The sequence below is a fragment of the Meleagris gallopavo genome, chromosome 7 (assembly GCF_905368555.1).
Source record: "Meleagris gallopavo chromosome 7, MGAL_WU_HG_1.1, whole genome shotgun sequence".
NCBI lineage: Eukaryota > Metazoa > Chordata > Aves > Galliformes > Phasianidae > Meleagris > Meleagris gallopavo.
Window position 1 is genome coordinate 34,453,913 of NC_139410.1, and position 13,491 is coordinate 34,467,403.

A 13,491-nucleotide genomic window follows, 5' to 3' on the forward strand; every position below is an offset into this window, starting at 1 on the left:
CACAACGCTTTCACCATCTGGCGATGCCAGAAACAGGATTAAATTGTCTGCTGCTGGGATTTGTGCAGGTGAGGAAGGATCTGTGTGCAGTCAGGTAGCTGTACATAGCCTGGATTCCTCTGAGCTCTGCTTCCTATGGCATGGAAGTCAATATAAATTGTTAACGACTCTCAAATACAGAGCTTTGCTGATTTTGTAGGTGGCAGAAGTTTAAATGTTTGGATGGATCGTAGTTAAAACCTCCCCATGCAGAGTTTTCTGACTTCAGATGGTTTCAGACAAGTGTGGATCTTGTATCTCTGTAAAACTAAAGAGCAGTCCCAGAATTGCTGCTGGCTCCTCCTGTGTAAGGCTCTGGTGTCATGGTGTTTGCTGTGGTTAAGAAGTAAAACTGCATTTCGTTTTAAATTGCAGGTAGGCACTGTGATGGGTTTCATTCTGTGGGCTCTGTATCTGCAGGCAGAGTCTGAAGTAAAAAGAAAGGTGAACAGTAAGATCTAACAGTTCAGAGTAAAGGAATTACAGGGCCATGGAGCATGGATTTGTGTGTGTGACTGCTTTTTAAACCTCTAGATTCATGAAGGGACTTAATTTTGGTCTGCAGTGCTCCAGCAGGATCTGGGTACTTGTTTGCATGGGAAGTGTATGTAGAGGAAGCCCAGTTTCTGTATTATTCCAACTCACATTTCTCTTGGTTCCATTTCTCTTTCCAGCAATCAGTAAAACCTGCCCTTCTGTTTGGAAAGCAAAACAATTTTCAGACTTCCTTTGCACATGCTGGCTAGCAGAGCTTGGACTGCAGTGACAGGACAGCTGAGAGCAGCAGAGGGAGTTAACCTGCTACACGTGCTGGCCATCCCACCACAACCAACCATAAACCTCGAATGCAAAACGTGTGCTAGAAATGCTTAACACTGCTAGGAGGAGGAAGGTTTTCTCTTTCTAATCCATAAAAGTGCTCTTTGTTGAGGACTAGGATGTCAGCTGAAGGAAGTGGGAAGAGAGCTGCATTCTTTGCAAGGCAGTTTGATTAGTAATGTGTTGGTTGTTTTTAGTTTTCTGCTTAGAAGCTGTAGAGCTGTGCTGAAACAGGAGGTCCTGGGGAGCATTTAATGGTGAGGAAGGACACGCAAAGAGGAGGGCTGCTGATGTGCCAGCCCTGCAGAGGAGCACACTTGCTGTACAAGCAGAGTGTGGTTTGTCAGCACTTCCAACAGCAATACTGCTGTCTGTGGGGAATGGTTTCATTTCCAGGCCCTTTGGCTGTGATATTCCATTTTTCTCATGTGACAGCATTAAGGGCTGAGTAACGTTAAAGGAAAGGTGTGTGACTCATGGTTGATTACCAGATCCTCCATTTTGCCAAGCAATAAAGAAATATCACCATTAAAGTAAGTGTTAGGGGTAAAATTCACCTTCACAGACCCAGCTGCAAATTCATGGGCTTCTCTGTTAGCAGTGAGTCAGTTTCTTCTTTCTTCTTTCTTCTTCTTTTTTTTTTTTTGGTGTTTTTATGTTGTTTTTTAATCGTAGTTACTGCTGTGTGCTTCATCTGTCAGCAGTGCAATGCAGTCAGTATGTTTTATGGTGTGGCATTTTTTCAGTGAGTAGAAATGTGGGCTTTTAGCAGAATATAAGACAATATGTAAAAGCCAACCATTAGGTGTCTGCATCTTTCAGAAGTACAAGGTTATTTTTAAATTCTTCTAAGGTAATGAAACTTCTGCATGCCACATAGTGCAAGTCACACTAGTGCTAGTCACACTTTTTGGCAACCCTGCTCGTGGCAGGGGGGTTGAAACTAGATGATCATTATGGTCCTTTTCAACCCAGGCCATTCTATGATCCTATGATATTGAGAAGGTGATTCAGAATCATTAAGTGAAGCCATGAAGAAGATGATAAAAGATCACGTGCCCTCCCCAGGGGAGAGTTAGCCAGTTTATCTATAGCCGATAGCTGAGGGCAGTTCCTTGCATTGGCATTTCAGCCCACCACAAACCAGTGCTCTGTTCTTCCATTACATTTAACAGAGAGCAAATTTCTGCTGTGTTTGCTAACACTGGGTTTGTCTGGAGAGGCTCAGGTCTAAGCAGTGAGGAACAAAGACCTGCAGCTTTCTTTATTCTTTCTGACTTGTTTACTTTTCCCTTTTAAAAGTGGTTTTGCTAGGAGAGATGCTGAGTGGTTTTTTTCTGCTCATTTTGCATTTTCTCTTGCAATTGTTTAGGTTCGTCTGGAACTGAGCAGTTTCACAGCAATGAAGTGGTGGTGATTGTTAAACAGATTTGAGTTTGGTGATTTTTGCCTAATGGTGCAGCAGCTAGTTTTGCTGCTTTCAGAGCAGAGGTGCTTCCTCAGCCAAGCAGCAGCCCTGGTAGCAATCAGTGACCTGTGCCTCTCCTCTGCTTCCCTTCTCCCACTGAGCTTTTCACCCTAGGCCAGAAAAAACTGTAAATAATGAGTTGGTGGCTTCCTTAGCAGAGAAGTACTAACTGGGCTTGTTTTTGTCAATTATCTAAAGACAGTTTCTGGAGCTTTTCCTTTCAGAAGAAATCTGCAGAGACAGATCCACACATGACTGAAGGCAGAAAAATTCTATTGAGGCTTCAGTAGAAATAATATGAAAGCGGTGAGGTGCTGGAACAGCTGCCCAGAGAGGCTGTGGATGCCCCGTCCATCCCTGGAGGTGTTCAAGGCCAGGTTGGATGGGGCCCTGGGCAGCCTGGGCTGGTGTGAAATGTGCAGGTTGGTGGCCCTGCATGTGGCAGGGGGTTGGAGCTTCGTGATCCTTGAGGTCCCTTCCAGCACCATTCTGTGATTCTAGGTGGTAACACTACTGAGGTTCTGAGAGAAAATGGAACTGTGACATTGCTTTTCAGGAAATAAACTGCAAATGTTTCGTAGTTTCCCTTGATGTAATAGAAAAATTTCCAAATCCCTATTGTTGCATTGAGATAGAAGTTGCAGAGGAGCTGACACCTATGTTTGTTACGCAGAGCTAAGACCATTAAGAACACAGTCTCTGTGAATCTGGAGCTGACTGCAGAGGAGTGGAAGAAAAAGTACGAGAAGGAAAAAGACAAAAACAAGAGTCTAAAGAATGTTATCCAGCATCTGGAACTGGAACTGAACAGGTGGAGAAATGGTATGTGTGGGAGAATGGGATTGGGTGTGTTTCTGCAGGTTTAAGTTATGTGTTAAACTCCAAAGCACACAGCTTGCTTAGCACTTTTGGCCACGCTGCTGCCTGTTGCTGGCCACAGACTTGGGAATCCTTTCTGCTGAGCATCCAGTGCCCTGCACTGGAGGTGCATCAATAATTCTCAATACTGTTAGTAATATTAAATTAATAAGAAAAGATACAATTTCATTTTCTACAAAGAACTGTGCTTCTCAGGCATGAGAATCAGTTCCATTTTGCTTCAAGGTAAGATTTTTATTTTAAATAATTTAATTTAGCATTGGAACAAGTAGTGCTCTAGTACAGTGACTAGGAATGTTATTGATGAGGAGAATCACCTCTTGTCTGCTTCTCTGACTTCTAAGTGAAATCTATGTAAGAACAGCCAGTGTTCTTCATAGAAACATGAAATTGCTGTTCAGGTTAAGATACAAGATTAAGTTCCATTTGATAAGGTGGAAGGATTTTTTAATGCATACACACTAATTGCATATATTTATATAAAATACAAAAGCTTTGACAGATCATTTTAGTAAACCATACTTTTAATTTTTCTTCCTCTTCCACTTTTACAAAGAAAACAAAACAAAACCCAATCCCCTAATAAACAACAAAGAAATGTGTGTCTCTAAAACCAAGACATACCAGACCTGCATTTCTCTCACACCCTGAAATCCCAACAACCCCACAGCAATAAACGGCTGCTTCCCTGGAGTAATTTTTACTTTCCATACTGCTTGTCATCTCAGTTCTATGTGCTGATGCTTTCAGTTGCATGCCTCTTGCTTGCCAGCATCGAGAACAAATACGTGATTTAATTATTAGTCACAAATTGCCTTGCACTTGTCAAATCATAGATAAAATCTCTACTGTCCATACTTAAAAGATAACGCCTGTCCCTTATGGGTGCAAAGCAGTGTTACTTTCTTCCACCTCACTGTGCTGTTTCCTTGCCTTTCACATCAGGTGGTGACCTAATGGTTGCTTTCTGCATCTTTCCCTGGGGGGTTGGGCCCCTTTAGCACAGGGGATATTTCTCTTTTCCACATGGTAAAATCGCTATGGAGACGGTCGGTCTGTTGTGTGTGTTGTGGAGCACTGGGAATTGTTGGCACTTTCATGTTCTGCATTTCATTCTGTGTTTGCTCAGTGTGATAATAAGAATTTCCTTCCCATCCTAGGAAGAATCTTTAAGAAAAACCTGTGCACATCCATGCTGTTTAAACACAAAATGCTGCCTTTGTTGTTTTGTCTAAATACACACACTGCCTCTTCCCTGCATCTTTTCTCATTGGTGTTACCAAGCCATACATCAAATGCATTCAAAATATTATTGATTTTTTGTCTGACCTTCTGGAATAGCATCATTTGGAAGGGTACTGTGTCAAAGGAGGCTCTTTCCAAATGGAATTGTAGCCAAAGCTGTATCTTGAGTATAAAATACAAGATGAATGCATAAATACTCCACTGCTATAGCTTGTTCTGTACATTCAGAAAATAAAAATAACATTACAGCAGAAGGTGGCTGTGCCCTGTTCTCCCTGAAGGATGACTTCTGTGCACAATTAGGTTTGTGCCTTACAGTTAGAAGGATGATGTCCTCTCAGCATTTGTATCAAATTTATGCTCCCCTCCTCCTTTCACTTGTGGTCTGAAATATAAAGCTACTGTGTTCAACAAAAGGAAAATCTCAAGGTCCTGCTGGGAGGCACCCGACTGATGCTCTGCAGTCCAACCACGTTGCTGCCCAGCGTGCCAGCTCCTCTGCTCTGGATGAGCCCTCCTTTCTTGCTCTGTTCTACTGAAATGCTACAGAGAAAAAAATCATTGTATATTTTGCTCTATGTTATCACTGAGTCATTAGCAGCAGGGCAAAAAGTACTTCTACAGCAGTGCATTTAGCAAGTTCATTCAGGCTTGATTCTGAGTTTCTTCTTCCTGGCTTTAAACTTGTAAAAACAATCTTCACTGTTTGTTGGTCATCGTTTTTCCTCCCCTGTTTCGATTTGCTTTCTGGTCTGAAGCAGCCTGCCTTTTTGGTTCTTGATACATTTGTCCTGGTTGCATCTTTTTGCTTCTGCCAGTGCCCAGAGGGCAGGAAGAATGCCCCATAAAGCCATATGGACTAAAATATCTTAGCTTTTCATAGAAATGAAAGAAATCTCTGCAGAAGGGTTTGAATGTAGCCTTCCCACATCTTGAACAATGCACACAGCATTCAGCAGTTAAGTCTCTCACCAGATTAATGAATGTAGATTCAATTTCTGGCATGAGCAGCTTGCCTGTCCCTCTTCACTGAACTGCAGCAGCCTTGTAATTGGAACGCTCTTAGGTTATCGAAGAGAATACTCCTCAGAGAAAATAATTTTGAAAGAAAATGCATAGGGATAACATCCTATCTGGTATGCATAGGCAACATCTGAAAATTGGTCTGTGGTATTTCATTTTAGATGTGACAAGGCAGAACGTAAAGATTGGTTTAAATGCAGCTGTCTTGCTTGTTGTCCTGGTGCTCAGGCAGTTCATTATGGGGGAGGGAAAGCTAATAAGGCAGTTGGAAATCTGGAGAGGAAGGGACACTTGATTGTCTTTAGCTTTAGGCTGAAAGTCTGATTTTTTCCTCCTTATTTCCCCTTCTGCTAATCCACAGAGCTAATCCCATGTGCAAAGGGCCCAAGTGAAAGGGAAGTCAGGAGTTCAGTGCTTTCAGAGGCAGCCATTCAAACTGCTGCAACGTTTGGTTTGATTGTTTTTCTAACCCTGGAGGTTGCATGGCCATCTCTCTGCACCTACCTTTGCCCATTAGCTTTACTTATGGCAATCCTAGTGGCAGGCCTATGCCCAGATCACCCTTCTGGCTGTTCCTCAGCCAGGACTGTCCTGAGATGCCTGTGTTTTTGGCCTCTCCTGTGCCCTGGGTTGTAGTGACCATGGTTTGTGTACCTGCAGGAGAAGCTGTGCCTGAAGACGAACAGATCAGTGCCAAAGACCAGAAGAACCTGGAGCCGTGTGATAACACACCAATCATTGACAACATCACACCTGTGGTTGCCAGCATCTCAACAGAGGAAAAGCAGAAGTATGATGAGGAGATTGCCAGTCTCTACAGGCAGCTGGATGATAAGGTGTGAACATTAGTTTTGGCTCCATTCTCTGTGTGTAAATGGAAGCCAAAGCCAAGATGGGTGGGCTTTATTTTTGGTGCTAATTTTGTGTCCTAGGTGTGTAGTTTGAACTGCTCTTTCTCCTCCTGGCAGAATGCATGTTCAGCAAACTAACATTGTTTCAGTCGTGGGAGAAAGAAAATTTATATATATATATATAATATAAAGGGAAACTATATCTTCATGTTTACTATATATTAGAATTTTGAAGAAAAAGAAAAACAAAAGCATCCCTTGGGCCTTTTTTGTTCATCTTGTTCTAGCTGTGAGCACTCTCTGGAGTGCAGGTGGCTTTTTTTGATTTGCACAGCTTGAAGCACATTATTGGCACTTAAAGCTATCAGCAATACATTTACTGAGCACTTGCCATTAATGGCTTTGGCTTGTGTGAAGATAAGAAGTGGAGAAAAAGGCATCCTATAAACATCGACCATGATGAATGAGAGCCGCCTAAAAGGCAAACTAGAAAAAGTTTTCAGGACAGCTTTAATGTTGAATCAAAACATATTTTAATTTTCAAGTGTAATTAGCAGAAAACTACAAAAAAGAAGCCCACTGTTTCTTTTTTTTGAATACCAAGGAGAAATTTTGAGCATTAGTTCTGCTGTGCCGTAGCATGAGGTCTCAGCACAGTCTGTGTGCAAATGGCAAGGCAGGATGCTGCTGGCATTCAAATAACAGTTAAGGTCTTTAAGAAACTACAGCTTTTCTGGGATGGAGAAGACCTACCCTGTCTAACCTCTTAGAAGACCTACCCTAAGCTCTTAGAGGTTTCACTTACTGATTAGAAAAAAAATGTTGGTCAAATGTAGCAAGGCCTGAATTATTCTTGAAGGAAGCAGATCAGGACTGTGTCAGAGTGGATGCCTGATTTGCATTACCTGAGAGAATCTTCTTTGTTTTAAACCTGTTCAAGGTTTGCTGTGGCATTACTCTTACTAGAAAGGGGGAAATAAGAGCAATCAAATGAGACCTGTGAAAAGAAACTAAAAGTCTCCAACCCTATTTCATTGCAGGATGATGAAATCAATCAGCAGAGCCAGTTGGCTGAAAAGCTAAAACAGCAAATGTTGGATCAAGAGGAGGTAAGGAGGAAAACAACAAAACCAACCAACCAACCAAAAGCAAAATACCTTTTGCTTATGTGACCCTTGTGTAGTGATTCTGTCACAGTTGTTGGATAGGTGTGCTAGTAAGGTAGAAGAAACCCATGTTAAAGCAAGGTTTAAACTTCAAAATTTCCCAATATCCTCACAAGAGCTTTTCAAGCTCTTCAAGCCTTACTCCTTGGAAAGCCTACCATCTTTGTGGGAAGTGTCACTGGAGATACCAAGAGAGAAGTGTGGCCAATATATTTCATTTCAGAAATGTTTTTTCAGTACTCCTGTATCCTTTCAGGGCAGTAAGTAGCGAACAGATTTCCTAGTTTGACAGGATACAAATTGCTGCTGATAATAAATGACTGATGTTCATTATTTTGGCATGAGCAATTAGAGAAAGGACCAAGAGAAATCTGTGAGACTGAAAAATCATCTACTGGCACAGATTTGGTCTGAAATCTTGCGTTGCTTGCTTCAGACATTATTTTGTTCATTGTTTCTATCTGTAAAGGAATGTTAATGCTTTTCTAGATGAGGGAAATGATCACAACTTACATTCAAAGTCATTTTCTTATCTGTCATTTGTTTATGGAGATTTGAAGACATAAAGTGGTACTGACGCCAAATTACTGAGTTCTCCAAATGTGCTGTGATATTCAGCCAGAAACAATTGTATGCTGTTTATCAAATTGGGAGAAACTGGAGGAAGAAGATTCAGACCAAGAGTATTAACCCTGGTGTGGGAGTTCACTTGTCGCTTGTATTCCAAAATACTCATCAGTGCTGGTGTGATTCTTTGGAATAATACCAGTCCCAAATGTCTGAGCCATTTCAACTGTTTTTTCAGATGTTAAGACCACTCCTATAAGTGAAAAATGATTCTCTCCCTGTCTTAGTCTTTCTCCAGGCTAGCAGAAAGGACTTGCAAGGTTAGGTATCTTAACAGAGAGAGAACATATGAAAATGCTGGTTACTTGTTGTTCGTGACCGATGTGCTACCTTTGGGCTTTTATCCCCACTGAAGGATTTACCAGTTTCATTTTACTCCGTAATGAAGCTCTGTTCACTTCCCACAACCTTCTTTTGATTATTCTGTGTTGCATGCTAGCATACCTGTGGCTATTCAGATGTAACACAATTCAATGTGTTCTCAGCAACAATTTTTTCTGATGTGTGTTATTTAGACCATCTCTCTTCTCCCATCTTTTTTACATTACTGCTTTCATCTAAACCTTATTTTTCCCCTCATGGCTTTTTTTGCGTATTATTTTCTGGGTGATCTGCATTCCTTTGTTTCACATATCATAAAACCATAGAATGGCCTGGGTTGCAAAGGAGCACAGTGCTCATCCAGTTCCAACCCTCTGCTATGTGCAGGGTGGCCAACCAGCAGCCCAGGCTGCCCAGAGCCACATCCAGCCTGGCCTTGAATGCCTGCAGGGATGGGGCATCCACAGCCTCCTTGGGCAACCTGTTCCAATATCTGGGAGCATACTGTAAGCTGGCTCATTCCTCAGCCCATTCCATACTTAATGTTACTTATGAGTACGCACACATGTTTTCAATGGCCCAATCCTTTTCTTACCACTTTACCCCCATTTTTGCACGTGTTCCTGTCTGGCTTTTCTGTCCTACTGAAATCTCTGCAGGTGAGGTTGTGCCACTTATTTGGAAGGCTAAATTGGCTCTCTGATTAGCTTGTTTGTCTCGTACCTTTGAAAGCTAATAAGGCAGTCATTTTTGTTTTCCCCTTCCCAGGAATTGAATAACATTTTTCAAGGTCCTGTCTTCCATGTATAAGGTTCACCTGTGCTGCAGGAGGGATGTACCTGTTCTCTTACATCTCATGGTCGGCTCCTTGAAATATGTGCTGCAGAGCAGCTGCCTCGCTCTGCTTCTCCCTAATGAACTGGAGTACTTTTTTATGCTTGATTAAGCTAGCAGGTCAATTATAAATACAAGGCCTGCCCAGCTGGCATTGTGCTGATATTGGTGTCTGTTGATACCTTTTTGCTACTGGCTCATGCATCACTGCTCCAAGCATTTGGCTGCCAGTGCCTCTGCTTTGGGGCTGGGACTGCAAAGTGTTGGTTTCAAGTAAGTCAGGTTCTGTTCTGTTCTCACAAGGACATGTTGATAACACATCTCCAGGAGCAGGGAGTCTGTGATGTGAGAAATGAAGCTCAGAAGTAGATCTGCAGCACTCAGGATGGGATGCTCCTCACTCCGGTGCAGCCTCTGCATTAGGCAGGATTCCTTTGCTAGGGCTGATTGCTTCAGTGTTATGAGGACCCTTTCTAAATCTTGGTGTATTTTGCCATGTTGTATCACCAGGAATCTCCTGGGGAGATGTTTATGCTCTAGGTGATATATAACACTTCCCTTTGCTTGAAGTCGCAGCAATATTCACACAGAAATTTTCTTAAGTAAATGTAAATAATAGTTCCATCTGTGTTTAGTAGAAAGATTATTTTAAGCTATTTTGTTGTTTAAATATTTACATGCCATCTGGCTTTGGCAATTCACTGGGTTTTTTCATAACTTGAGTGCACTTCTGAGGCTGCAGCATTACCAAGAGATAAATTTCCCTTACATCTGAATCCTCTCTTCGCCACTTTGGGCCTCTGCCAGAGTCTGAAGCCAGCTTGTTGGTTTCCTATTTTCCATTAGCACTCCGAGCCAAAAAGAGCAGTGTCTTCTCTGCCATTCTCCTTTTGGGTGGTCAGTTTGAGAGAGAGATGTTGCAGCTCACCTCCTGCAACTGAATCTCTTATGAGTGTGGAAGGAGTGCATTTCAATTGAATACAGGTTGGAAACGTCCACTAGCGTTTCTGAAGTCTGCATTTTCTTCAGTTAATACTCTGCTTCAGCAAATACGAGTGACTAATCTGTCATCAGCATCGTGCTTCAAATGTTTGCTAAAAATAACCATCAGAAGTTTGCTTATCAAAATATTCCTCTAACGCCATAAGATCCCTGAGGCCGCCTCAGAGAGCGCTTTTCGTGCCGCCTTTCAAAGCTGTGATTCTGTCTTTATGTATTTTACTGGGTTGGGTTTTTTTTGTCCCTGCTGCAGGATTGGATTGAGGGCAGAAAAGTTGTTTAGGAACTCTCATACGGCTTAAAATAAGCTTCTCTGCCTCAGTCTTGTGTTGTAATAGGATTTGATTGAGATTTTTCTTTTCATTGAAGTTTGGAGCTTCCTTCGTGTACAGTTATGTGGAAACTGATGTTCCTGGTAGAGGAGCAGGATTTCTTCTCTTGCATTCTGTCTTTTGCACACACGCTGCCTGCTCACGTTTTGCTTTTCTCTTTGTCTGTTTTTGCCCTTTTCAGTGTTATCTTTTAAATGACTTCTCGGGTGATTTACGCTCCTGTCCTATCTGCTTTGCAGCTTTTGGCCTCCACTAGGAGAGATTATGAGAAGATTCAGGAGGAACTCACCCGTCTTCAGATCGAGAATGAAGCTGCAAAGGACGAAGTGAAAGAGGTCCTTCAAGCCCTGGAAGAACTAGCTGTCAATTATGACCAGAAATCCCAAGAAGTGGAGGACAAAACAAGAGCCAACGAGCAGCTGGCTGATGAACTGGCACAGAAGAGTGTAAGAGCAGGCAGTTTATAGTGCTGCTTCCCTCCTCCCTCCTGACTCTGCATCTCTCCTAAAGATTTCCATAGATTTCCCTGATAATTACTAGCTTGTGCCATTTTGGGGAGCTTTCAAATGCTGCTGGCAAGTATGTTTAATAACTAGTATAAAGATTGGAGCAACGGAGTTAAAAGATCTGTGCTTGCTGGTGCTACCTTCTATCTTGTGTATTAATTAAAGGATATGATAAAGCTAACTCAGAAGCTGCTATATGAAAGCTGATTGCAGATTGTGGCTCTGTTGCAAGCTCTGTATTTTGCACACCATGTCAGCTCCTGAGCTGAATGTGAGAACTGGCCGTTTTGTGTTTTGATCATTTGAAAGCGATATTGTACCAAGAAAGATGTGAAAACCTGCTGTGTGCAAATTGCATCAGTTTGTGATTCTCTGGGATGTGTGCTGTGGAACAGAGATCTCATACAGAGTAAGGGAATCTCAGAAAAAAAAAATAGCTTTCTTCAGATGGTTTATTGATTTTAAGGCAAAAAATCCAATCTGAGAAAAATCCAAATTGGCTTAACTAGGTTAGTCCATCCCTCACACGTACCAAGGAGGATGTTGTTAAGATGTCTGATTTCATGCATAGCTAGCATTATAAGACTTCGTTATCCACTTTAATAAAACAGATTACTATGAAATCCATTTGAAAAAAATTGAATTTTATATCTTCTATACCTGTTTCTCCGTGATTAACCTTCTTTGACATGTCCTATGCAAATAAGATTCTTACGGGATTTGCTACGTTTAATAGATCTAAAGTAGCCTTGTTAGCAAGTGAGTTGTGAAAGTGGATTATGGCAAGGTGGAATTGTGTCTGCTGGAGTAGGTGTCAGTGTGTGGAGCCAGCAGACACGTCCCAGGAAAATGTAAGGCAGTACTGTGTAACCTAGATATCACAGAAGAACCAATGCCCTAAAGTGGCACTATTGAAATGCACTGAAGCAGGGAGAAATCTATAGAAGCACAGTTAACTCCCAGCTTCATCTCTGCTGCTTTATTCAAGCAAAGAGATTTGGGATGGTGCATTGTTTGGTGGATTTATCATGTGCAAAGGAGAAATTCTGTTTTATTTTGTTCCGTTTCTGTATGGATAGAGAGAATCTGAGGAAAGAAGGGTAACTTTTGCTTTTCAATCTTTCCAGACGGTTCTGTCAGCAACCCAGAGGGAGCTGGGCCAGCTGCAGGAGCTCAGTAACCATCAGAAGAAGAGAGCCACAGAAATCTTAAACTTGCTGCTTAAAGACCTGGGAGAGATCGGAGGGATCATTGGCACTAATGATGTTAAAACAGTAAGTTGGCTGTCTTCATTGCTTCCCCCCAACCTGCACCTCCTGCCATATGAAAATAAGGAGCACAGAGTGTGTGTGACACAGCAGCCCTTCTCCCAGGACACTGCTGTTTAAATCCTGGTTAGAGCACAGTGTAAAACAGTGAAGAGATCTTTGTCTGGGTCAGAGATGGTCAGTGTCTGTGCACATAATTACCACACTGACTCCCAGCTCAGTGTTTGGGGCCAAACTAATGCAGCCCATCTGTGTGCTGATGCATCTGTTAAACTGCTGTCTGAGGCCTGGGCTGGGTTCTGTGTCCAAACAATGCACACATAGACCTACTCCATATTAGCTGGCAGGAGCAAGTATTCACAGAATCTAAATAATCATTACGGGAGAGATTTGGCTTCTGGGTAGCTTCCTTTTTGTTTGAAATTTATCCTTAAACTGTGTGTAGGTGAACTTGAGCAGCTCTTAAATCCATACTTCTGTAGTGACAGCTGTCCAGGATACCTGAGTGAAGGAAGAGATCTGCATGGAAACTTTTTGCTCTTTGTTTCTTACCTATGAACAGTGGCTGCCTTCACCAAAGAGCCCACGCTTTTGTGTATGCTTCTGAACACAAGATACTTTAAAAGCATCGATTTCAGCATTAGTAAATTTGTGCTATGTACCATTTAAATACTACATGACACTAGGACAAGATTAACTTTTGTGTATTGGCAAATAGCCTTCCTAGAGGACTCTTTTCCTCTGAAATGGGAAGGTAAGGATGAGAGGTGTAGATCGTAGAATCCTTGGTATCTGAGCATATCTGGAGATGGTGCAAATTTTGGCCAGCTTTGCTTTGAAATTTGTCTTCCGTCAGGCTCTTGGCTTTCCAAATCTGATAGAGAAAGTAGATGTTCACATTGATGTGCTTACAATATCATAGATGAACAAAATTCCAAACCTCAGAGTTTATTACATGGTCATTGCTAAATGCTGCTGCCCTGTGTTCATGCAGATCCTGGACCACGGGACCAAATTTTGCTAGATGTTACAGCAACCTCTGGTGGCCGTTTTAATAAGAACTGTAAGAGGAAATCTCTGCAAATGGAGGCTGTTTGATACACATTTTTATAGC

General features: G+C 42.0%; 1 protein-coding gene across 2 annotated transcripts in view; it reads left to right on the plus strand.

Moving 5' to 3' along the window:
* KIF5C (kinesin family member 5C) overlaps window positions 1–13,491 on the plus strand; it is a 67,652-nt gene that overhangs the window by 31,933 nt on the left and 22,228 nt on the right. For both annotated transcript variants that reach the window (XR_014884372.1, XM_085228157.1), the window contains exons 11-15: window positions 3,000–3,148; window positions 6,134–6,309; window positions 7,365–7,433; window positions 10,843–11,049; window positions 12,237–12,383. Coding sequence is in view for 1 of the 2 variants with exons in the window: in XM_085228157.1 (XP_085084283.1) it covers window positions 3,000–3,148; window positions 6,134–6,309; window positions 7,365–7,433; window positions 10,843–11,049; window positions 12,237–12,383 (748 nt within the window). In the remaining variant the exon portion in view is untranslated. The remainder of the gene's footprint in view (window positions 1–2,999; window positions 3,149–6,133; window positions 6,310–7,364; window positions 7,434–10,842; window positions 11,050–12,236; window positions 12,384–13,491) is intronic.